The sequence below is a fragment of the Festucalex cinctus genome, chromosome 4, assembly GCF_051991245.1.
Source record: "Festucalex cinctus isolate MCC-2025b chromosome 4, RoL_Fcin_1.0, whole genome shotgun sequence".
NCBI classification, from domain to species: Eukaryota; Metazoa; Chordata; class Actinopteri; order Syngnathiformes; family Syngnathidae; genus Festucalex; species Festucalex cinctus.
In genome coordinates this window covers 2,160,716-2,187,512 of record NC_135414.1, presented here as the reverse complement: position 1 = coordinate 2,187,512, position 26,797 = coordinate 2,160,716, and the positions used below count along the sequence as shown (strand labels likewise).

The 26,797-nt window shown below is 37.5% G+C and overlaps 2 protein-coding genes across 11 annotated transcripts in view; one reads left to right on the top strand and one right to left on the bottom strand.

The window, feature by feature from the left end:
- tmc3 (transmembrane channel like 3) overlaps nucleotides 1–26,797 on the bottom strand; it is a 587,484-nt gene that overhangs the window by 91,532 nt on the left and 469,155 nt on the right. The gene's annotated exons all lie outside the window — the stretch shown is intronic.
- Nucleotides 13,416–16,141, top strand: LOC144016993 (uncharacterized). The gene is made up of 4 exons (XM_077518235.1): nucleotides 13,416–13,433; nucleotides 13,582–13,665; nucleotides 14,217–14,418; nucleotides 15,352–16,141. Exons 2-4 carry the CDS (start codon nucleotides 13,585–13,587, stop codon nucleotides 15,507–15,509), a joined length of 441 nt encoding a protein of 146 aa, XP_077374361.1. The 5' UTR covers nucleotides 13,416–13,433; nucleotides 13,582–13,584; the 3' UTR covers nucleotides 15,510–16,141.

Sequence of the window (26,797 nt, the reverse complement as noted above, 5' to 3'; positions counted from 1 at the left end):
TATTGTTTTTGTAAAAAATTATTATTATTATTATTATTAGGGCCCGAGCAGCGGCGGCGGCGGTGCCGCTGCGAGGCCCTATTGTTTTTGTAGGAATTCTTATTATTATTATTATTCTTATTAGGGCCCGAGCAGCGGCGGCGGCGGTGCCGCTGCGAGGCCCTATTGTTTTTGTAGGAATTCTTATTATTATTAGGGCCCGAGCAGCGACCGCTGCGAGGTCCCTATTGTTCCTGAAGGAATTCTTATTATTAGGGCCCGAGCAGCGGCGGCGGCGGTGCCGCTGCGAGGCCCTATTGTTTTTGTAGGAATTCTTATTATTATTATTATTAGGGCCCGAGCAGCGACCGCTGCAAGGTCCCTATTGTTCCTGAAGGAATTCTTATTATTATTATTCTTCTTTTTAGGGCCCGAGCAGCGACCGCTGCGAGGTCCCTATTGTTCCTGAAGGAATTCTTATTATTAGGGCCCGAGCAGCGACCGCTGCGAGGTCCCTATTGTTTTTCAAGGAATTCTTATTATTCTTCTTTTTATTTGTTATTATTCTTTTCCGCAAACAATCACATTTTTGAGACACTAAACGTGAACGAAAACTCACCAAACTTTACACACACGTCAGGCCTGGCGAAAAATTTGATATTTTAAAGTCGCCATAGGTGATAACAGAAAAATGGCTCCATAGCGCCACCTACATAGGTTAAACAGATCCCTGGCCCGCTACGATTGTCCGACGGCTATGAAAATTGTGTGGCACCTGTAGCACATCCAGATGAACAAAAACCTCTTTGATGTGTGTACCCTAAAATAGACAGGAAGTGAGATATGAGTATTTAAATGTCCAATTTTGGCCAATTTTTGCACATTTACAGGGGTCATACTTTTGCCTGCTTCTCCTACACGGTTAATCCAATTGACTTCAAACTTGGGATGTACCATCTCAAGACCTGGGACAACACCATGGTAAAAAATCTAAAGTTTTCGACATACTATATGACGGCGGTGGGGCATCAAATTTAGAGTTTCAAAACTCTTACTAAACGTAGTATTGCCGGTTGTATGTTTAACCTAGAGCTACGAAAATTGGTACACATATGTAACAGACTATGACCTACAAAAAAGTCTGTTGGTGCCATATGCTAAACCCAACAGGACGTCCGCCAGAGGCGGGGCATCAAATTTTGAGTTTCAAAATTCTTACTTAATGAAGCATTCCCGGCTGTACGTTTCACCTAGAGTTACCAAAATTTAAAGACATATGTAACAGCCCTCAAGGTACAAAAAACTCTTTTTGAACCATATGCTAAACCTAACAGAAAGTCCACCATTTTGATTTACTTTGGAACGTGTTCCCATTTTTTTGGCCATTTCATAGGGGTCCTATTTTAACGAACTCCTCTTACAGAGTTTATCCGATCATCTTCAAACTTGGTGTGATTCATCTTAAGATGTTGAAGATGAAAAGTTATTGAAAGCTTTTTATTTCGCTGCACGCTGTTGTCGTGGCATGCACTTGTTTGCAAAGGAAAAAAATTCTTCTTAATGAAGAATTCTCAGTTGTACGAAGCAGCTAGAGCTACGAAAATTTGTAGACATATGTAAGCCTACGATGTACAAAAAAGTCTCTTGCTGCTTTGTGCTAAACCCAACAGGAAGTCCCGCAAGGGCCGGGCATCACTTTTTGAGCTAAAAAACTCCTCTTTAACGAAGCATTCCCGGTTGTACCTTTCACCTAGCGCTATGATAATTCGGGGGCATACATAAGAGCCCACGATGTACAAAAAAGTCTTTTAGAACCATATGCTAAGCCAAACAGGAAGTCCGGCATTTTGATTTACTTTGCTATTTGTAGCCATTTTTTGGGGGCCTTTTATAGGCCTCATATTTTCTACAAAACTTATCAGATTGTCTTCATTCTTTGGCATGTTTCATCTGAAGTATTGCCGGTTATACGTTTAATCTAGAGCTACGAAAATTGGTACACATATGTAACAGACTATGATCTACAAAAAAAGCCTGTTGGTGCCATATGCTAAACCTAACAGGAAGTCCGCCAGAGGCAGGGCATCAAATTTTGCATTTCAAAATTTTTACTTAATGAAGCATTTCCGGCTGTACGTTTCACCTAGAGTGACCAAAATTTGAAGACATATGTAACAGCCCTCGAGGTACAAAAAACTCTTTTTGAACCATATGCTAAACCTAACAGGAAGTCTGCCATTTTGATTTACTTTGGAACATGTTGCCATTTTTTTGGCCATTTCATAGGGGTCTTATTTTAACGAACTCCTCCTACAGAGTTTATCCGATCATCTTCAAACTTGGTGTGATTCATCTTAAGATGTTGACGATGAAAAGTTATTGAAAGCTTTTTATTTCGTCGCACGCTGTTGTCGTGGCATGCACTGTTGGCAAAGGAAAAAAAAATCCTTCTTAATGCAGCGTTCCCAGTTGGACGAAGCAGCTCGAGCTACAAAAATTTGTAGACATATGTACACATTTGTCCACATATATATATTTACATATGCATGTAAAAAATTATGTCAGGCTAAACTAAATGGTTGATTAGGCCCCACACATTTTCACCTTACCATACCCGGCCCTCTTTGCAAAAGGTTTGAACACTCCTGGCCTAAACCTAGGTGTATACTCAAACTATGCACGCACATAAAGCCTGGAACAAAATGTGTAATTTAGAGGGTTCTTGTTTTGTTTTTTGTATTCCTTATATTTCATGTCATTATACTTGACACACTATTTTTACTACTCACTGAATCAGTTATAAGAACATTTAATTGATACAATCCAATCACATCCTAGAGAATTGAAAACACATTCAATCATGAGGTTGTTAAGACACATTTACTTCTGTAGCACTTAACCACAAACAAGTTGCGACATCCCCTGATCTAACCCTCCAACCGGGCAAGGAAAAACTTTCAGGGGTCATATTTTAACGAACCCCTCCTACAAAATTTATCCGACTGTCTTCAAACTTGGTGTGTTTCATCTTAAGATGTTTAAGATGCAAAGTAATCGAAAGTTTTTTATTTTGTAACACGCTGTTGCCATAGCAATGCATTGTTTGTCAAGTGCTGCTTTTTTTTTTTTATACACATGAAAACTCATGGAACTTTGCAAACACATCAGACTTGTCATGAACATGAATTTTCAGAGATTTATTGTGCAATTTGCAATAAATAGCGCCCTCTAGACCTTTTTATGAAGCATTTCCGATTGTATGATTATGCTAGACCTACAAAAAAGTATTATGTAGCCATTTGCCAAACCAAAGAGGAAGTCCGCTATTTTGATTTTATTTTGGGAATTATACATCATTTTTGGCCTTTTTCATTCAACTTTGCACAGACAAGGCATGGAAAAAACTAACATTTTAAATGGTCCTTGTTCCATGTAACAGTTGTCAAGTGCTGCTTTTTTTTTTTTTATACACATGAAAACTCATGAAACTTTGCAAACACATCAGACTTGTCATGAACATGAATTTTCAGAGATTTATTGTGCAATTTGCAATAAATAGCGCCCTCTAGACATTTTTATGAAGCATTTCCGATTGTATGATTATGCTAGACCTACAAAAAAGTATTATGTAGCCATTTGCCAAACCAAAGAGGAAGTCCGCTATTTTGATTTTATTTTGGGAATTATACATAATTTTTGGCCTCCTTCATTAAACTTTGCACAGACAAAGTACCCCAACGTGCCAGTACCCTGACGTGCAAGTAACCCAACGTTGTGCTCAATAGCGCCCTCTATGCATTTTTATGGAGCATTTCCAATTGTATGATTCAAGCGATACACAACTAAAGATGACTTGACCTAGATTTGTGAAAACTGGGAGGCATACCTATTAGCTTAAGACCTACAAAAAGTATTCTGTAGCCGTATGCTAAACCTAAAAGGAAGTCCGCCATTTTGAATTTATTTTGGGAATTGCGCACCATATTTTGCGTTTTGATTAAACTTTGCACACACAAGGCTTGTCAAAAACATTTTAGATGGTCCTTGTCCTATTTGACAGTACCCCAACGTGCCAGTACCCCGACGTGCAAGTACCCCAACGTGGCACGCCTTTGCTGTAGCGATGCATTGTTTGCAAAGAATTTTTTTTTTTATATGATTCAGCTAGATGTGTGAATATTGGGAGGCATACCTATCAGCCGAATACCTCGACAAAGCATTCCATAGCAATGTGAACAAACACAAAAAGAATGGCAAAACATTTACAATTTAGACGGTTTCTTATGAAACAGTACCCTAACGTGCCAGTACCCCGACGTGCAAATACCCCAACGTGGCACGGGTTGCGAGGGCCCTTTATAGCTGCTCGCAGCTCTAGTTCTTTGTTATTATTCTTTTCCGCAAACAACCACATTTTTGAGGCACTAAACATGAACGAAAACTCACCAAACTTTACACGCAGATCGGGCCTGGCGAAAAATTTGATATTTTAAAGTCGCCATACATGGTAACAGAAAAATGGCTCTGTAGCGCCACCTACATAGGTTTAACGGATCCCTGTCCCGCTACGATTGTCCTATGGCTACGAAAATTGTGTGGCACCTGTAGCATATCCAGATGAACAAAAATCTCTTTGATATGTTTACCCTAAAATAGACAGGAAGTGAGGTATGAGTATTTCAATGTCCAATTTTGGCCCATTTTTGCACATTTACAGGGGCCATACTTTTGCCCGCTTCTCCTACACGGTTAACCCGATTGACTTCAAACTTGGGCTGTACCATCTCAACACCTGGGACAACATCATGGTAAAAAATCTAAAGTTTTGGACATACTATATGACGGTGGCGGGGCATCAAATTTACAGTTTCAAAATTCTTACTTAACAAAGCATTGCCGGTGGTACGTTTAATTGAGAGCCACGAAAATTGGTACACATATGTAACAGACTATGATCTACAAAAAAGCCTGTTGGTGCCATATGCTAAACCTAACAGGAAGTCCGCCAGAGGCGAGGCATCAAATTTTGTGTTTCAAAATTCTTATTTAATGAAGCATTCCCGGCTGTACATTTCACCTAGAGTTACCAACATTTGAAGACATATGTAACAGCCCTCAAGGTACAAAAAACTCTTTTTGAACCATATGCTAAACCGAACAGGAAGTCCGCCATTTTGATTTACTTTGGAACGTTTTCTCGCTTCAACACCCGGGATTTCCGCTATGGTTGAAGGAGTGCGCTGCTGGTGAAGTGACGCTGCTGCCTTGCTGCTCGACATTAATTATATGGAGATAAACTACATCACCGGGCCCTGTTACGGGGCCCGTGTCTGTAAGTTTTAATTCACAACGTTTGATTTACGACGTTTTTAAATCCTTTAACACGCCAGAGTTCTGCCATCACCGTGCTCACTGTGCTTGTTTGCCTGTCCCACCGTCGCGGCCGTTCGGCGGGCCGGAGCTTCTGGTTCCGCCGTCGGGACTGCTGGCCGGGCTTGCGTGCCGGAACAACCGTTGCCGCTGCTCGGGGGCCTGTTCCACCAGTTCTGCTGTCGCCAGCCTGTTTCGCCGTCGCTGCTGTTCGGCGGGCCGGGGTCTCTGGTTGCAGCTGCCTGCCGGGTTCGTCGGCTGGAGTGACGGTCGATGCTACTCGACGCGGCGCCTGACCAGCTCTGCCATCGTCGCTACGCACCGGGGCTTGCCTGTTGAATCGACCGCCGCAGCTACTCGACGCCGGGCCTGCCCAATTCCGCCGTCGTCGTTGCGCACCGGACTTGCCTGATCGTCTCTCGGTTGCTGCTGCTTGGCGGGCTTGCCTGTTTTGTTCAACGGGCTTGCCTGCATCGTTGTTTTTCGCCATTTACACGTTGACTGCAGTACGGCGAGGGGGAAGAGAAGGAGGGGGACCCCTCAATCTCAGGATACTTCGGACAACAACATGCCACCAAAACAGAAACAGGACTCAAAACCGGAGGAGGACTACTTAACGCTCACACAGGTAAACAAAATGCTACAACAACAAAACGAACTTTTCAATACACTCCTAAATCAACAACAGGAACAATTTAAAGGATTTGTTAAAATAATATTGGATTCAACTAATGCACGCATTGACAATATCACCAGAGAACTACAAGAAGTTAAGGGGAGTCTGCAATATACGCAAAAGGAGGTGGATGATCTTAAAACAACTCAAATTAATCACATTGAAAACGGTAAAACCATGCAAACTGAAATGTACAAAATATGTGACAGTTTAATCATTTTAAATGAGAAAATGGAATATTTAGAAGGACAGTGTAAAAGAAACAATCTGATTATTGATGGAATTGAAGAATCACCAGGAGAAACATGGACTGACACTGAAGATAAAGTAATGAAACTATTCAGAGATAAATTACAATTTCAGGACAAGATAGAATTGGAGCGTGTGTATCGGACTGGCAAACGGGAAACTGGGAGGACCAGACCCAGGACAATTACAGTTAAATTTGAAAAGTACAAAGATAAAATAAAAATTCTACAAAAAACAAAACATCTTAAGGGCACAAACATATACATAAATGAGGATTTTACTGATATTGTTCGAAAAAAACGGAAAGAACTTATACCAGAAATGAAAGCAGCACGGGAAAGAGGAGATATTGCCTACCTAAAATACGACAAGCTTATAATTCATCCCCGTACAAGCACACCCAGACACTTGCACCAACACAACTCATCAATAAAATGAAGGAAGACACAGTACACTTGATGACGAAAAGTTGACAAATACTAGAATGGAAAATCTATACCCAAACACAAAAAAATTACAAATATTTGATTATACGGAACATAAGACATCTGATCCAGAAAATGGCATTGATCCAGATAAATTTTTATGTAGTAACAACTATGACCTTGCCTGCGAGTACCACACTGATGAGCAATTCAATGTAAATGTAAGTAAGGATTTTCGTGCATTCTCAATCATACATTTTAATAGTAGAAGTCTATATAAAAACTTTACAGAAATTAAAAAATGCTTGAGTAAAATAAATAAATTCCAAATTATAGCCATATCAGAGACATGGCTTGATAATGAGAAAATAAGCGATATAGAAATGGAAGGATATGAATTGTTTACAATGAATAGGGAAAACAGAAGGGGAGGAGGAGTTGCAATATATGTTGATAAGGTTTTCAAATGTAGTAAAATTGAACATCTAACTACTACTGTGGATAATGTAATGGAATGTGTAACTATTGAAGTTCACATAAAAAATATATCAAACGTAATTATAAGTTGTATATATAGGACACCAGGATCATGTCTTGATACATTTAACGATAAGTTAACAGATATCCTTAGTTATACAAATGATAAAAAATTGCGAATATTGTGTGGTGATTTTAACATTGATTTATTAAATCCTAATGGACATCAGAAGACAACTGATTTTATAAATATGATGTATAGTAATGGTTTATTTCCTGTTATTATAAAACCTAGTAGAATAACAATCGATACAGCTACACTAATTGATAATATATTCACAAATAAAATTGACCTTAAAATAGAAAGTGGACTCCTTATTAACGATATAAGTGATCACCTCCCGATCTTTGCAATTTTTTATGATTATTTTGATAAAAAAATGAAGCCGACTACTTACACATTTGAAACTAGAGTAAGAACAACACGCTCCATGGCTGCCTTTAAGTTGGATTTAGAGAAACACAACTGGTCTGAGGTTTATTCAAATAACGATCCTGATATTGCATATAGTGAATTTCAGTCAACCATTATTTCTTTATATAATAAACATTGTCCATCAATTAAAATTACAAGAAAGTATAAAGGTCCAAATAAGACATGGATGACGAAGGGAATACAGAATGCATGCAAAAAGAAAAATAATTTATATAAAAGATTTATTAAATTGAGAACTGTGGAAGCTGAAACAAAGTACAAGATCTATAAAAATAAATTAGCAAATATTATTCGAATAAGAAAGAAAGATTATTACCATGAATTATTAGAACAGAATAAAAGCAATACACAAGAAATATGGAAAACACTAAATCATGTAATTAAAAAAAGTTCTAAAAAAACAAATTTTCCACAATATTTTATAAAAGATAACGATATGGTAATTGATGAAATTTCTGACATAGCTAATAATTTTAATGAATATCTAGTTAACGTGGGCAGTAACTTGGCAAACAAAATCCCAGAGCCAAGAAACAAACGTGAAATAGATAAGAACATTGTAAATAATTCATCCACAATGTTTCTTAATGATGTTAATGATATAGAAGTATTAAATGTTGTGAAAACATTAAAAAATAAAAAGTCTACTGACTGTCTTAACATTGATATGACATTAGTTAAAAGTATTATGAAATATATTGTACAACATTTTACATATATTTGTAATTTATCATTTAAAACTGGTATATTTCCATCAAAAATGAAGATAGCCAAAGTCATTCCTGTTCATAAAAGTGGAGAAAGACACACGTTTAATAACTACAGACCAATATCATTGTTGCCACAGTTCTCAAAAATTCTAGAAAAATTATTTTCATATAGATTGGATAATTTTATTGAGAAACATAAGCTCTTAAGTGAAACCCAATATGGGTTTAGAGAAAAACGGACCACCTCAATGGCAGTCATGGAGCTTGTAGAAGCAATATCTACCGAAATAGATAATAAAAAATTTACTGTTGGGATTTTTATGGATTTAAAAAAAGCTTTTGATACTATAGATCATTCTATATTAATGAATAAATTAAAGAAATATGGAATAAGAGGTTTAGCTTATAAGTGGATGAAAAGTTATTTGGAAAATAGATATCAGTATGTGCAGTTTAATAATGTACAATCAGAACACATGAAGATCACTCATGGAGTTCCCCAAGGGTCTGTGCTTGGCCCTAAATTATTTATACTGTACATAAATGATATTTGCTATGTCTCAAAAATATTGAAAAGTGTCTTATTTGCTGATGATACAACTTTCTATTGTTCAGGAGAAAACCTGAAGCAGCTTCTGACTACTGTGGAGTATGAATTGAATATAATAAAAAAATGGTTTGATGTAAATAAATTATCATTGAATTTAAATAAAACCAAGTTCATAGTTTTTGGCACTAGACAAATCACTCATCAAGTTAAAATTATGGTGAATTCAATTGAAATAGAAAGGGTGAATGAAAATAAATTCCTTGGAGTTATTATCGATGATAAATTATGTTGGAAGCCACACATAGAAACTGTTAAAAGGAAAATGTCAAAAATCATAGGGATACTCTATAAAAGTAAGGATGTTTTAAACATGAAATCATTATATATATTATATAGTTCACTATTATTACCATATTTGACCTATTGTGTGGAATTATGGGGAATGGCATATAAAACAAATACTAACACCGTTTTCAAATTGCAAAAGAAAGCTATAAGAATTATTAATGGATCAAAGTATACAGAGCCAACACATCCACTATTTATTAAATTAAATGCAATGAAATTTTATGACTTGGTGGATTTTAAAATAGCACAAATAATGTATAAAGTTTATAACAATTTACTCTGCCACAGTACTCAGAAGTTATTTGAAATTAGACACAGTCCTTATGATATAAGGGGTACAAGTGTGTACAAAAAACCCAAAATAAGAACAAATATTAAGCAAAGGTGTGTATCTGTAAAAGGTGTTGATCTGTGGAATCGTTTGGAAATTGCTCTGAAAAATTGTGACTCAATGCTGGAGTTTAAAAAAATGTTTAAAAGTAAAGTTCAAAAAAATTATCTATGTCAGACCAGAATATGAAAAATGTACATGTGAGTATGTGTAAATGATCTAGATAGGTATTATGGTATATGTTTAGTAAATTTATGTATATATGTTTTTGGTAAATGTGAATATGTTAAGTGCACTTGTGTATATGTGTGTATATGTATGTATGTATATATGTATATGTATATGTGTATATATATATATATGTGTGTATGTATGTATGTATGTATATGTATATATATATATATATATATATATAACTTGGATTATATATATCATTTAGTATTATTATTATTATTATTTTTTTTATTTTTTTTTTTTTATTATTTTTTTATTATTTTTTTAAATAATTAGTAAATTAAAATTGTATTAATAATGAAATAAGTTTAAATATATGGAGTAAAAGGGGTAGGACTAGATAAGTTTTTAACTTCTTCCTACTCCCTTTTGAACATGTAAGTTATGATTGATTGAATGATTATTTTATTGGGATTTTCTTCTCTTTTGATTGTTGTTGTTTTCTGTTTTATTTCTGCTGTTCATCTGTTTATATGTTCAAAAAAATAATAAAAGGAAAGGAAAAGGAACGTGTTGCCATTTTTTGGGCCATTTCATAGGGGTCTTATTTTAACGAACTCCTCCTACAGAGTTTATCCGATCATCTCCAAACTTGGTGTGATTCATCTTAAAATGTTGAAGATGAAAAGTTATTGAAAGCTTTTTATTTCGTCGCACGCTGTTGCCGTGGCATGCACAGTTTGCAAAGGAAAAAATTCCCTCTTAATGAAGCATTCCCAGTTGTACGAAGCAGCTAGAGCTACGTAAATTTGCAGACAAATTTAACAGCCCACGATGTACAAAAAAGTCTCTTGGTGCCATGTGCTAAACCCAACAGGAAGTCCCGTAGGGGCCGGTCATCACATTTTGAGGTAAAAAACTCCTCTTTAACGAAGCATTCCCGGTTGTACGTTTCACCTAGCGCTATGATAATTTAGAGGCATACATAAGAGCCCACGATGTACAAAAAAGTCTCTTGGAACTATCTGCTAAACCAAACAGGAAGTCCGCCATTTTGATTTACGTTGGGATTTGTAGCCATTTTTTGTGGCCTTTTTTAGGGGTCATATTTTAACGAACTCCTCCTACAAAATTTATCCGACTGTCTTCAAACTTGGTGTGCTTCATCTTAAGATGTTTAAGATACAAAGTTATCGAAAGTTATTTATTTTGTCGCACGCCGTTTCATGGCGATGCATTGTTTGCCAAGTAAAATGCTGCTTTTTTTTTTTGGTCTAAACATGTGCAAAAACTCATGAAACTTTACACACACATCAGGCTTGTCATAAGCATGAATATTTTAGAGATTTCTTATTAAATTTGCAATAAATGCTTCAATAGCGCCCTCTAGACATTTTTATGAAGTCTTTCCGATTATATGATTCAGCTAGATGTGTGAATATTGGCAGGCATGCCTAATATATTCAAAAAGTATTCTATATAGCCATGTGCCAATCCATTTTGATTTTATTTTGTTAATTGTGCATCGTTTTTGGCCTTTCCATGAAACTTTACAAACACAAAGCATGGAAAAAACGTTTAAAATTTAGATGGTTTCCTATTTGACAGTACCCCAACATGCCAGTACCCCGACGTGCAAATACCCCAACGTGGCCCGGGTTGCGAGGGCCCTTTATAGCTGCTCGCAGCTCTAGTTCTTCTTCTTCTTCTTCTTTGTTATTATTCTTTTCCGCAAAAAACCACATTTTTGAGGCACTAAACATGAACGAAAACTCACCAAACTTTACACGCAGATCGGGTCTGGCGAAAAATTTGATATTTTAAAGTCGCCATACATGATAACAGAAAAATGGCTCTGTAGCGCCACCTACATAGGTTTAACGGATCCCTGTCCCGCTACGATTGTCCTATGGCTACGAAAATTGTGTGGCACCTGTAGCACATCCAGATGAACAAAAACCTCTTTGATATGTGTACCCTAAAATAGACAGGAAGTGAGGTATGAGTATTTGAATGTCCAATTTTGGCCCATTTTTGCACATTTACAGGGGTCATACTTTTGCCCGCTTCTCCTACACGGTTAACCCGATTGACTTCAAACTTGGGCTGTACCATCTCAACACCTGGGACAACATCATGGTAAAAAATCTAAAGTTTTTGACATACTATATGACGGTGGCGGGGCATCAAATTTACAGTTTCAAAATTCTTACTTAACGAAGCATTGCCGGTGGTACGTTTAATCTAGAGCTATGAAAATTGGTACACATATGTAACAGACTATGATCTACAAAAAAGCCTGTTGGTGCCATATGCTAAACCTAACAGGAAGTCCGCCAGAGGCGAGGCATCAAATTTTGTGTTTCAAAATTCTAACTTAATGAAGCATTCCCGGCTGTACATTTCACCTAGAGTTACCAATATTTGAAGACATATGTAACAGCCCTCAAGGTACAAAAAACTCTTTTTGAACCATATGCTAAACCGAACAGGAAGTCCGCCATTTTGATTTACATTGGAACGTGTTGCCATTTTTTGGGCCATTTCATAGGGGTCTTATTTTAACGAACTCCTCCTACAGAGTTTATCCGATCATCTCCAAACTTGGTGTGATTCATCTTAAGATGTTGAAGATGAAAAGTTATTGAAAGCTTTTTATTTTGTCGCACGCTGTTGCCGTGGCATGCACAGTTTGCAAAGGAAAAAATTACTTCTTAATGAAGCATTCCCAGTTGTACGAAGCAGCTAGAGCTACGGAAATTTGGAGACAAATATAACAGCCCACGATGTACAAAAAAGTCTCTTGGTGCCATGTGCTAAACCCAACAGGAAGTCCCGTAGGGGCCGGGCATCACATTTTGAGCTAAAAAACTCCTCTTTAACGAAGCATTCCCGGTTGTACGTTTCACCTAGCGCTATGATAATTTAGAGGCATACATAAGAGCCCACGATGTACAAAAAAGTCTCTTGGAACCATGTGCTAAACCAAACAGGAAGTCCGCCATTTTGATTTATGATGGGATTTGTAGACTTTTTTTGTGGCCTTTTTTAGGGGTCATATTTTAACTCCTCCTACAAAATTCATCCGACCGTGTTCAAACTTGGTGTGTTTCATCTTAAGATGCAAATTTATCGAAAGTTTTTTATTTTGTCGCACGCTGCTGCTATAGCGATGCATTGGTTGCCAAGTAAAGTGCTGCTTTGTTTTTTTTTTTATCTATACATGTGTGAAAACTCGTGAAACTTTGCACACACATCAGACTTGTCATTAACATGAATTTTTAGAGATTTCTTGTGCAATTTGCAATAAATCGCACCCTCTATACATTTTTTATGGAGCATTTCCGATTGGATGATTCAAGCGCAAAATAACTAAAGATGACTTGACTTGACCTAGATTTGTGAAAACTCAGAGGCATACCTATTATATTATTATTATTTTTTGTACCTTACAAGATTATCTCTTGTGCCACATTAAACCCCTTTGCAGGCCTGAGCCAAACCACGGTCCATACATTTGATACCACTGCTTTATTTCAATGGTCAAGTACTTCATAACCACACCTACTTATGCTTGTCCTTGCATATATAGTAGACAACAAAGAGCTCTTTCAACAAAAGACATTTCCATCTACAAAGTCATACAAGGTAAGCACTCTATAAATTCTGCAATCACTACACTTCTATTCCTAAATTATCACTTCAAATACCAACAATGGTTAATACAGCTACAAATTTCTTGTATGTTTATGAAGTATGATACTGTATTTATTTCTACTCCTTTGCTTTTCTACAGAACATGAACAAATCAACAAGCAAATTCTCTTTTGATAAAGACCCTCTAATCATCTCCATACGCAAAGATTGCCAACTTTTTTCCGTAAGTATACAATACATAAACTAAACAGGACAACTTTCTCAATCATATACAGTATGCCATACATATATGTATTAAGTTCTCATTTATTAACAGGTTTGTTAAAGGCACCTTTAGTGTGTTTTTCTGTTTGTAATGTTTCTCCACGAGCACGTCTAGCCATTGATATCATGTAGAACACATATGCTAACCTTTTAGAGACAATTGAAGCTTACTTGCACAGTAGCCACTATCTTAACCACTTAATTCACATGTCTACTTGACAACTTATTACATGTAGTGAAATGGTACTTTGTGCGTCTTATGCTTTTTTCTGAACACTGCTTTTCAACTCTTTCCTTAAAACCAATACATGCGGCACTGTTATACTGTATAAATATATATGTCCGTGTGTATATATTTGTATATTCTTTCAAATAAACTCGTTTTGACACACACAGCCATTGAGTAACATGCAACACGACCACAACGTTTTGCACCAACACGTTACCTCTGCTATTTAGAATCATGGAATCTAACATGACTGATTTTCATTGAATGCTTTGTCATTACAGTATGCATGCATTGATCATGCTTTCAGTCGCAACGACTTATACCAGCGCAGCCTTGATCTTCATTCCCAAATGAACCAACTAGTCCATGTGACTCGAGTCAATCGAGCACTTGAAAAACAGATAGACTTCAAAACCAAGCTTGTGAAAGAACTCCAGACTGCATTGGATATAAAGGATGCATGTGATGCATTTGTCCGTGATGGTAAGCTATATGACATGGAAGACACACAAACACTAACACAGCAAGCATCCCCATCCTACACATTGTGTATAATGAATGACATGTTTGACAATGGACATTTTTACATTTTTTTGTTAATGCACGTTCCTTTTTTTCTGTTAGGAATATCTTGAAGGTAACATTGGACTGTTAACTAAAACACTGACTGATTATTGAGCCGCAATTTCTCAATGTATATAATGTGAATACATACTACACTTGATTACTTTCAAATGTGACTGATATCATGTAGCTATGCTGTGATCTTGCCCTCTTTCATCCACTGATAGACACTTCAAAGTTCTTTTTTTTCTGTATCTTCTCAAAATAACTGACATATTCATGGAAAAGATTGTATTTAAATTCTATCATTATTAATTACTATTATTATGTTTATGTCTTTGCCCCTGATTATGATGTTTCTATACCATAGATTTTTTTTTTTTAAATTTTTTGGACATACTGTGACTTGACCTTTACAATACTAATTTTTACTAAGAAAAAATCAATCACACACCATAATATTTTATACTTATCCTGCATGTATCTGGACACACCATGCCAAATTTTACACTTACATAACCATTTATGTACCTGTCGTATCCTTACTTTTATTCATCATTTCATCACACAATCCTAAAACATTGCTTTTTGACCCAGAGGATTCAACTATACCATTTTTGCGTGTCTTATTACTTACTAGCTATATTATTTATTAACGGGCAAAAACTATGAATATAAGATCACCGTCAAATATTACATCTGTAATATCCATATACAGTGCATTACATAATATGCATTTGTATTAAGACACTACCATGCTAAAAATATGCACACGACTGTTCTGTAAACTACACCTAAGACAACCAAGCTTCACAGATCTAACATGATTCTTCATTCTTTTTTGTTCTACAGATGTATCAAATGCTGCCACACAGACAGAAGAAGCCACTGAGGACATGCACGAAGACGATGATCACAATATAACAGGACAGGTTAACCCCCCTGAAGTTTTAGCCCGCAGGTCAAAGCGTCCTAGGACTAATTCATCCATGGAGGTTACATTATCCTAAGACAGACTATGTGCTAACCCAAACTTTTTGACCCCAAGGGATTCATCTGTCCCAGAAAACTTTTACACTAAAGAGTTTATCTGTCCTAGGGCGCTGTTAACCCCAGGTTAAAGTGTTATTTAATCTGTCCTGTTACAACAGCTATACATAAACAGCTGCATTCCTCTCCTGTTCCATCTCTCGCACTTCTTTCATCTCTTTTTCTCCTCTACTTATACCTATGCTTGCTCATGTGCTTTTTTCCCCTTTAGATGATGTCATTGGTTAGCCTGCTTCAAAGCTACATTTTTTTCTTGAATAACTGTCACACATTTACTGTTTGCTGGACCCTACAAAACTGTCACAATACTTCACTATGTCATGAATACATATGTGTTGCACAGCGACACCACATTAAGAGTCATCAAAAAGCTTTTTATTTGATCACACACCATCTCTGTGCCATGCAATGTTTTCAAATAAACAGATGCTGGTTTTGAATATCAAACGAGCGACTTTTCATGAAACTTTGCACACACATCAGAAAGTCCACACTTTTGAATTTATTTTGGGAATTGTGCATCATTTTTGGCCTTTTACTGCACCTTTTTACACACAAGGCACGGCAAATGCATTTCTATTTTCCATGGTCCTTGTCTATTTAACAGTACCCCAACGTGCAAGTCCCCCGACTTGCATATACCCCAACGTGGCCCGGGTTGCGAGGGCCCTTTATTAGGGCCCGAGCAGCGACCGCTGCGAGGTCCCTATTGTTCCTGAAGGAATTCTTATTATTCTTCTTCTTCTTCTTCTTCTTTTTCTTTGTTATTATTCTTTTCCGCAAACAACCACATTTTTGAGGCACTAAACATGAACGAAAACTCACCAAACTTTACACGCAGATCGGGTCTGGCGAAAAATTTGATATTTTAAAGTCGCCATACATGATAACAGAAAAATGGCTCTGTAGCGCCACCTACATAGGTTAAACGGATCCCTGTCCCGCTACGATTGTCCTATGGCTACGAAAATTGTGTGGCACCTGTAGCACATCCAGATGAACAAAAACCTCTTTGATATGTGTACCCTAAAATAGACAGGAAGTGAGGTATGAGTATTTGAATGTCCAATTTTGGCCCATTTTTGCACATTTACAGGGGTCATACTTTTGCCCGCTTCTCCTACACGGTTAACCCGATTGACTTCAAACTTGGGCTGTACCATCTCAACACCTGGGACAACATCATGGTAAAAAATCTAAAGTTTTTGACATACTATATGACGGTGGCGGGGCATCAAATTTACAGTTTCAAAATTCTTACTTAACGAAGCATTGCCGGTGGTACGTTTAATCTAGAGCTACGAAAATTGGTACACATATGTAACAGACTATGATCTACAAAAAAGCCTGTTGGTGCCATATGCTAAACCTAACAGGAAGTCCGCCAGAGGCGAGGCATCAAATTTTGTGTTTCAAAATTCTTACTTAATGAAGCATTCCCGGCTGTACATTTCACCTAGAGTTACCAAAATTTTAAGACATATGTAACAGCCCTCAAGGTACAAAAAACTCTTTTTGAACCATATGCTAAACCGAACAGGAAGTCCGCCATTTTGATTTACTTTGGAACGTGTTGCCATTTTTTGGGCCATTTCATAGGGGTCTTATTTTAACGAACTACTCCTACAGAGTTTATCCGATCATCTCCAAACTTTGTGTGATTCATCTTAAGATGTTGAAGATGAAAAGTTATTGAAAGCTTTTTATTTCGTCGCACGCTGTTGCCGTAGCATGCACAGTTTGCAAAGGAAAAAATTCCTTCTTAATGAAGCATTCCCAGTTGTACGAAGCAGCTAGAGCTACGAAAATTTGGAGACACATGTAACAGCCCACGATGTACAAAAAAGTCTCTTGGTGCCATGTGCTAAACCCAACAGGAAGTCCCGTAGGGGCCGGGCATCACATTTTGAGCTAAAACAAATCTTTAACGAAGCATTCCCGGTTGTACGTTTCACCTAGCGCTATGATAATTTAGAGGCATACATAAGAGCCCACGATGTACAAAAAAGTCTCTTGGAACCATCTGCTAAATCAAACAGGAAGTCCGCCATTTTGATTTACGTTGGGATTTGTAGCCATTTTTTGTGGCCTTTTTTCGGGGTCATATTTTAACGGACTCCTCCTACAAAATTTATCCGACTGTCTTTAAACTTGGTGTGCTTCATCTTAAGATGTTTAAGATGCAAAGTTATCGAAAGTTATTTATTTTGTCGCACGCCATTGTCATGGTGATGCATTGTTTGCCAAGTAAAATAATGCTTTTTTTTTGGGTCTAAACATGTGCAAAAACTCATGAAACTTTACACAAACATCAGGCTTGTCATAAGCATGAATATTTTAGAGATTTCTTATTCAATTTGCAATACATGGTTCAATAGCGTCCGGTCTCCTCCCACATTCCAAAGACATGCATGGCAGGTTAATTGGGCGCTCCGAATTGTCCCTAGGTGTGCGTGTGAGTGTGGATGGTTGTTCGTCTCTGTGTGCCCTGCGATTGGTTGGCAACCAGTCCAGGGTGTCCCCCGCCTACTGCCCAGAGCCCGCTGAGATAGGCGCCAGCAGCCCCCGCGACCCTTGTGAGGAATAAGCGGTCAAGAAAATGGATGGATGGATGGATGGTTCAATAGCGCCCTCTAGACATTTTTATGAAGCTTTTGCAAATGTTTTGTATTTTATGATTCAGCTAGATTTGTAAAAATTGGGATACCTATCAGCCTAAGACTTACAAAAAGGTTTCTAAAGCCATATGCTGAATCAAACAGGAAGTCTGCCATTTGGATTTACTTTGGTATTTGTAGCCATTTTTTGGGGCCTTTTATAGGGGTCATATTTTCAACAGAACTTATCAGATCGTCTTCATTCTTTGGCGTGTTTCATCTTAAGATATTTAAGATGAAAAGTTATTGAATTTTTTTATTTTGTCACACGCCTTTGCTCTAGCCATGCATTGTTTGTGAAGAAAAATGCTTCTTTGAGAGTCTAAATATGGGCGAAAACACACAAAACTTTGCACACACACCAGACCTGTCTGGAACATGAATATTTTATTTAGATATTTGTTGTGCAATTGTAATAAATGGCTCAATAGCGCCCTTTAGACATTTTTATGAAGTCTTTCCGTTTATATGATTCAGCTAGATGTGTGAATATTGGCAGGCATGCCGAATATATTCAAAAAGTATTCTATATAGCCATGTGCCAATCCATTTTGATTTTTGTTTTTTTGTTTTTTTTTTTGTTTTTTTTTTGTTAATTGTGCATCATTTTTGGCCTTTCCATGAACCTTTACAAACACAAAGCATGGCAAAAACGTTTACAATTTAGATGGTTTCCTATTTGACAGTACCCCAACATGCCAGTACCCCGACGTGCAAATACCCCAACGTGGCCCGGGTTGCGAGGGCCCTTTATAGCTGCTCGCAGCTCTAGTTCTTCTTCTTCTTTGTTATTATTCTTTTCCGCAAACAACCACATTTTTGAGGCACTAAACATGAACGAAAACTCACCAAACTTTACACGCAGATCGGGTCTGGCGAAAAATTTGATATTTTAAAGTCGCCATACATGATAACAGAAAAATGGCTCTGTAGCGCCACCTACATAGGTTTAACGGATCCCTGTCCCGCTACGATTGTCCTATGGCTACGAAAATTGTGTGGCACCTGTAGAACATCCAGATGAACAAAAACCTCTTTGATATGTGTACCCTAAAATAGACACGAAGTGAGGTATGAGTATTTGAATGTCCAATTTTGGCCCATTTTTGCACATTTACAGGGGTCATACTTTTGCCCGCTTCTCCTACACGGTTAACCCGATTGACTTCAAACTTGGGCTGTACCATCTCAACACCTGGGACAACATCACGGTAAAAAATCTAAAGTTTTTGACATACTATATGACGGTGGCGGGGCATCAAATTTACAGTTTCAAAATTCTTACTTAACGAAGCATTGCCGGTGGTACGTTTAATCTAGAGCTACGAAAATTGGTACACATATGTAACAGACTATGATCTACAAAAAAGCCTGTTGGTGCCATATGCTAAACCTAACAGGAAGTCCGCCAGAGGCGAGGCATCAAATTTTGTGTTTCAAAATTCTAACTTAATGAAGCATTCCCGGCTGTACATTTCACCTAGAGTTACCAATATTTGAAGACATATGTAACAGCCCTCAAGGTACAAAAAACTCTTTTTGAACCATATGCTAAACCGAACAGGAAGTCCGCCATTTTGATTTACTTTGGAACGTGTTGCCATTTTTTGGGCCATTTCATAGGGGTCTTATTTTAACGAACTCCTCCTACAGAGTTTATCCGATCATCTCCAAACTTGGTGTGATTCATCTTAAGATGTTGAAGATGAAAAGTTATTGAAAGCTTTTTATTTTGTCGCACGCTGTTGCCGTGGCATGCACAGTTTGCAAAGGAAAAAATTACTTCTTAATGAAGCATTCCCAGTTGTACGAAGCAGCTAGAGCTACGAAAATTTGGAGACAAATGTAACAGCCCACGATGTACAAAAAAGTCTCTTGGTGCCATGTGCTAAACCCAACAGGAAGTCCCGTAGGGGCCGGGCATCACATTTTGAGCTAAAAAACTCCTCTTTAACGAAGCATTCCCGGTTGTACGTTTCACCTAGCGCTATGATAATTTAGAGGCATACATAAGAGCCCACGATGTACAAAAAAGTCTCTTGGAACCATGTGCTAAACCAAACAGGAAGTCCGCCATTTTGATTTATGATGGGATTTGTAGACTTTTTTTGTGGCCTTTTTTAGGGGTCATATTTTAACTCCTCCTACAAAATTCATCCGACCGTGTTCAAACTTGGTGTGTTTCATCTTAAGATGTTTAAGATGCAAATTTATCGAAAGTTTTTTATTTTGTCGCACGCTGCTGCTATAGCGATGCATTGGTTGCCAAGTAAAGTGCTGCTTTGTTTTTTTTTATCTATACATGTGTGAAAACTCGTGAAACTTTGCACACACATCAGACTTGTCATTAACATGAATTTTTAGAGATTTCTTGTGCAATTTGCAATAAATCGCACCCTCTATACATTTTTTATGGAGCATTTCCGATTGGATGATTCAAGCGCGAAATAACTAAAGATGACTTGACTTGACCTAGATTTGTGAAAACTCAGAGGCATACCTATTATATTATTATTATTTTTTGTACCTTACAAGATTATCTCTTGTGCCACATTAAACCCCTTTGCAGGCCTGAGCCAAACCACGGTCCATACATTTGATACCACTGCTTTATTTCAATGGTCAAGTACTTCATAACCACACCTACTTATGCTTGTCCTTGCATATATAGTAGACAACAAAGAGCTCTTTCAACAAAAGACATTTCCATCTACAAAGTCATACAAGGTAAGCACTCTATAAATTCTGCAATCACTACACTTCTATTCCTAAATTATCACTTCAAATACCAACAATGGTTAATACAGCTACAAATTTCTTGTATGTTTATGAAGTATGATACTGTATTTATTTCTACTCCTTTGCTTTTCTACAGAACATGAACAAATCAACAAGCAAATTCTCTTTTGATAAAGACCCTCTAATCATCTCCATACGCAAAGATTGCCACCTTTTTTCCGTAAGTATACAATACATAAACTAAACAGGACAACTTTCTCAATCATATACAGTATGCCATACATATATGTATTAAGTTCTCATTTATTAACAGGTTTGTTAAAGGCACCTTTAGTGTGTTTTTCTGTTTGTAATGTTTCTCCACGAGCACGTCTAGCCATTGATATCATGTAGAACACATATGCTAACCTTTTAGAGACAATTGAAGCTTACTTGCACAGTAGCCACTATCTTAACCACTTAATTCACATGTCTACTTGACAACTTATTACATGTAGTGAAATGGTACTTTGTGCGTCTTATGCTTTTTTCTGAACACTGCTTTTCAACTCTTTCCTTAAAACCAATACATGCGGCACTGTTATACTGTATAAATATATATGTCCGTGTGTATATATAACCATTTATGTACCTGTCGTATCCTTACTTTTATTCATCATTTCATCACACAATCCTAAAACATTGCTTTTTGACCCAGAGGATTCAACTATACCATTTTTGCGTGTCTTATTACTTACTAGCTATATTATTTATTAACGGGCAAAAACTATGAATATAAGATCACCGTCAAATATTACGTCTGTAATATCCATATACAGTGCATTACATAATATGCATTTGTATTAAGACACTACCATGCTAAAAATATGCACACGACTGTTCTGTAAACTACACCTAAGACAACCAAACTTCACAGATCTAACATGATTCTTCATTCTTTTTTGTTCTACAGATGTATCAAATGCTGCCACACAGACAGAAGAAGCCACTGAGGACATGCACGAAGACGATGATCACAATATAACAGGACAGGTTAACCCCCCTGAAGTTTTAGCCCGCAGGTCAAAGCGTCCTAGGACTAATTCATCCATGGAGGTTACATTATCCTAAGACAGACTATGTGCTAACCCAAACTCTTTGACCCCAAGGGATTCATCTGTCCCAGAAAACTTTTACACTAAAGAGTTTATCTGTCCTAGGGCGCTGTTAACCCCAGGTTAAAGTGTTATTTAATCTGTCCTGTTACAACAGCTATACATAAACAGCTGCATTCCTCTCCTGTTCCATCTCTCGCACTTCTTTCATCTCTTTTTCTCCTCTACTTATACCTATGCTTGCTCATGTGCTTTTTTCCCCTTTAGATGATGTCATTGGTTAGCCTGCTTCAAAGCTACATTTTTTCTTGAATAACTGTCACACATTTACTGTTTGCTGGACCCTACAAAACTGTCACAATACTTCACTATGTCATGAATACATATGTGTTGCACAGCGACACCACATTAAGAGTCATCAAAAAGCTTTTTATTTGATCACACACCATCTCTGTGCCATGCAATGTTTTCAAATAAACAGATGCTGGTTTTGAATATCAAACGAGCGACTTTTCATGAAACTTTGCACACACATCAGAAAGTCCACACTTTTGAATTTATTTTGGGAATTGTGCATCATTTTTGGCCTTTTACTGCACCTTTTTACACACAAGGCACGGCAAATGCATTTCTATTTTCCATGGTCCTTGTCTATTTAACAGTACCCCAACGTGCAAGTCCCCCGACTTGCATATACCCCAACGTGGCCCGGGTTGCGAGGGCCCTTTATAGCTGCTCGCAGCTCTAGTTATTCTTCTTCTTCTTCTTCTTTTTCTTTATTATTCTTTTCCGCAAACAACCACATTTTTGAGGCACTAAACATGAACGAAAACTCACCAAACTTTACACGCAGATCGGGCCTGGCGAAAAATTTGATATTTTAAAGTCGCCATACATGATAACAGAAAAATGGCTCTGTAGCGCCACCTACATAGGTTTAACGGATCCCTGTCCCGCTACGATTGTCCTATGGCTACGAAAATTGTGTGGCACCTGTAGCACATCCAGATGAACAAAAACCTCTTTGATATGTGTACCCTAAAATAGACAGGAAGTGAGGTATGAGTATTTGAATGTCCAATTTTGGCCCATTTTTGCACATTTACAGGGGTCATACTTTTGCCCGCTTCTCCTACACGGTTAACCCGATTGACTTCAAACTTGGGCTGTACCATCTCAACACCTGGGACAACATCATGGTAAAAAATCTAAAGTTTTTGACATACTATATGACGGTGGCGGGGCATCAAATTTACAGTTTCAAAATTCTTACTTAACAAAGCATTGCCGGTGGTACGTTTAATTGAGAGCCACGAAAATTGGTACACATATGTAACAGACTATGATCTACAAAAAAGCCTGTTGGTGCCATATGCTAAACCTAACAGGAAGTCCGCCAGAGGCGAGGCATCAAATTTTGTGTTTCAAAATTCTTATTTAATGAAGCATTCTCGGCTGTACATTTCACCTAGAGTTACCAACATTTGAAGACATATGTAACAGCCCTCAAGGTACAAAAAACTCTTTTTGAACCATATGCTAAACCGAACAGGAAGTCCGCCATTTTGATTTACTTTGGAACGTGTTGCCATTTTTTGGGCCATTTCATAGGGGTCTTATTTTAACGAACTCCTCCTACAGAGTTTATCCGATCATCTCCAAACTTGGTGTGATTCATCTTAAGATGTTGAAGATGAAAAGTTATTGAAAGCTTTTTATTTCGTCGCACGCTGTTGCCGTGGCATGCACAGTTTGCAAAGGAAAAAATTCCCTCTTAATGAAGCATTCCCAGTTGTACGAAGCAGCGAGAGCTACGAAAATTTAGAGACAAATTTAACAGCCCACGATGTACAAAAACGTCTCTTGGTGCCATGTGCTAAACCCAACAGGAAGTCCCGTAGGGGCCGGTCATCACATTTTGAGGTAAAAAACTCCTCTTTAACGAAGCATTCCCGGTTGTACGTTTCACCTAGCGCTATGATAATTTAGAGGCATACATAAGAGCCCACGATGTACAAAAAAGTCTCTTGGAACCATCTGCTAAACCAAACAGGAAGTCCGCCATTTTGATTTACGTTGGGATTTGTAGCCATTTTTTGTGGCCTTTTTTAGGGGTCATATTTTAACGAACTCCTCCTACAAAATTTATCCGACTGTCTTCAAACTTGGTGTGCTTCATCTTAAGATGTTTAAGATACAAAGTTATCGAAAGTGTTTTATTTTGTCGCACGCCGTTGCCATAGCGGTGCATTGTTTGCCAAGTAAAATGCTGCTTTTTCTTTTTTATCTAAACATGTGCAAAAACTCATGAAACTTTACACACACATCAGGCTTGTCATAAGCATGAATATTTTAGAGAGTTTTTCTGCAATTTTCAATAAATGGCTCAATAGCGCCATCTCGACATTTTTATGAAGCTTTTGGAAATGTATGATTCAGCTAGATGTGAAAAAATTTGGATACCTATCAGCCTAAGACTTACAAAAAAAGTTTCTAAAGCCATATGCTAAACCAAACAGGAAGTCTGCCATTTTGATTAACTTTGGTATTTGATACCATTTTTGGGGCCTTTTATAGGCGTCATATATTCTTTGGTACGTTTCATCTTAAGATATTTAATATGAAAAGTTATTGAAATTTTTTATTTAGTCGCACGCCTTTGCTGTAGCGATGCATTGTTTGAAAAGAAAAATGTTTTTTATATGATTCAGCTAGATGTGTGAATATTGGGAGATCAGCCTAAGACTTACAAAAAAGTTTCTAAAGCCATATGCTAAACCAAACAGGAAGTCTGCCATTTTGATTAACTTTGGTATTTGTTGCCATTTTTGGGGCCTTTTATAGGCGTCATATATTCTTTGGCGCGTTTCATCTTAAGATATTTAAGATGAAAAGTTATTGAAATTTTTTATTTTGTTGCACGCCTTTGCTGTAGCGATGCATCGTTTGCAAAGAAAAATGTTTTTTATATGATTCAGCTAGATGTGTGACTATTGGGAGGCATACCTATCAGCCTAATACCTCCAAAAAGTATTCTATAGCCATGTGCCAATCCATTTTGATTTTAAATTGTGCATCATTTTTGGCCTTCCATGAAACTTTGCATGTCTAAAACATTTACAATTTAGACGGTTTCCTATGAAACAGTACCCCAATATGCCAGTCCCCCGACATGCAAATACCCCAACGTGGCCCGGGTTGCGAGGGCCCTTTATAGCTGCTCGCAGCTCTAGTTCTTTGTTATTATTCTTTTCCGCAAACAACCACATTTTTGAGGCACTAAACATGAACGAAAACTCACCAAACTTTACACGCAGATCGGGCCTGGCGAAAAATTTGATATTTTAAAGTCGCCATACATGATAACAGAAAAATGGCTCTGTAGCGCCACCTACATAGTTTTAACGGATCCCTGTCCCGCTACGATTGTCCTATGGCTACGAAAATTGTGTGGCACCTGTAGCACATCCAGATGAACAAAAAACTCTTTGATATGTGTACCCTAAAATAGACAGGAAATGAGGTATGAGTATTTGAATGTCCAATTTTGGCCCATTTTTGCACATTTACAGGGGTCATACTTTTGCCCGCTTCTCCTACACGGTTAACCCGATTGACTTCAAACTTGGGCTGTACCATCTCAACACCTGGGACAACATCATGGTAAAAAATCTAAAGTTTTTGACATACTATATGACGGTGGCGGGGCATCAAATTTACAGTTTCAAAATTCTTACTTAACAAAGCATTGCCGGTGGTACGTTTAATTGAGAGCCACGAAAATTGGTACACATATGTAACAGACTATGATCTACAAAAAAGCCTGTTGGTGCCATATGCTAAACCTAACAGGAAGTCCGCCAGAGGCGAGGCATCAAATTTTGTGTTTCAAAATTCTTATTTAATGAAGCATTCCCGGCTGTACATTTCACCTAGAGTTACCAACATTTGAAGACATATGTAACAGCCCTCAAGGTACAAAAAACTCTTTTTGAACCATATGCTAAACCGAACAGGAAGTCCGCCATTTTGATTTACTTTGGAACGTGTTGCCATTTTTTGGGCCATTTCATAGGGGTCTTATTTTAACGAACTCCTCCTACAGAGTTTATCCGATCATCTCCAAACTTGGTGTGATTCATCTTAAAATGTTGAAGATGAAAAGTTATTGAAAGCTTTTTATTTCGTCGCACGCTGTTGCCGTGGCATGCACAGTTTGCAAAGGAAAAAATTCCCTCTTAATGAAGCATTCCCAGTTGTACGAAGCAGCTAGAGCTACGAAAATTTGGAGACAAATTTAACAGCCCACAATGTACAAAAAAGTCTCTTGGTGCCATGTGCTAAACCCAACAGGAAGTCCCGTAGGGGCCGGTCATCACATTTTGAGGTAAAAAACTCCTCTTTAACGAAGCATTCCCGGTTGTACGTTTCACCTAGCGCTATGATAATTTAGAGGCATACATAAGAGCCCACGATGTACAAAAAAAGTCTCTTGGAACCATCTGCTAAACCAAACAGGAAGTCCGCCATTTTGATTTACGTTGGGATTTGTAGCCATTTTTTGTGGCCTTTTTTAGGGGTCATATTTTAACGAACTCCTCCTACAAAATTTATCCGACTGTCTTCAAACTTGGTGTGCTTCATCTTAAGATGTTTAAGATACAAAGTTATCGAAAGTTATTTATTTTGGCGCACGCCGTTTCATGGCGATGCATTGTTTGCCAAGTAAAATGCTGCTTTTTTTTTTTTTTGTCTAAA

Excerpts from the sequence above, each read along its gene's own strand:
- LOC144016993 (XM_077518235.1), top strand. The coding sequence starts at position 13,585 with ATGAACAAATCAACAAGCAAATTCTCTTTTGATAAAGACCCTCTAATC. Across the intron at positions 13,666-14,216 it reads AAGATTGCCAACTTTTTTCC|TATGCATGCATTGATCATGC; the intron begins GTAAGTATACAA and ends TTGTCATTACAG. Across the intron at positions 14,419-15,351 it reads TGATGCATTTGTCCGTGATG|ATGTATCAAATGCTGCCACA; the intron begins GTAAGCTATATG and ends TTTGTTCTACAG.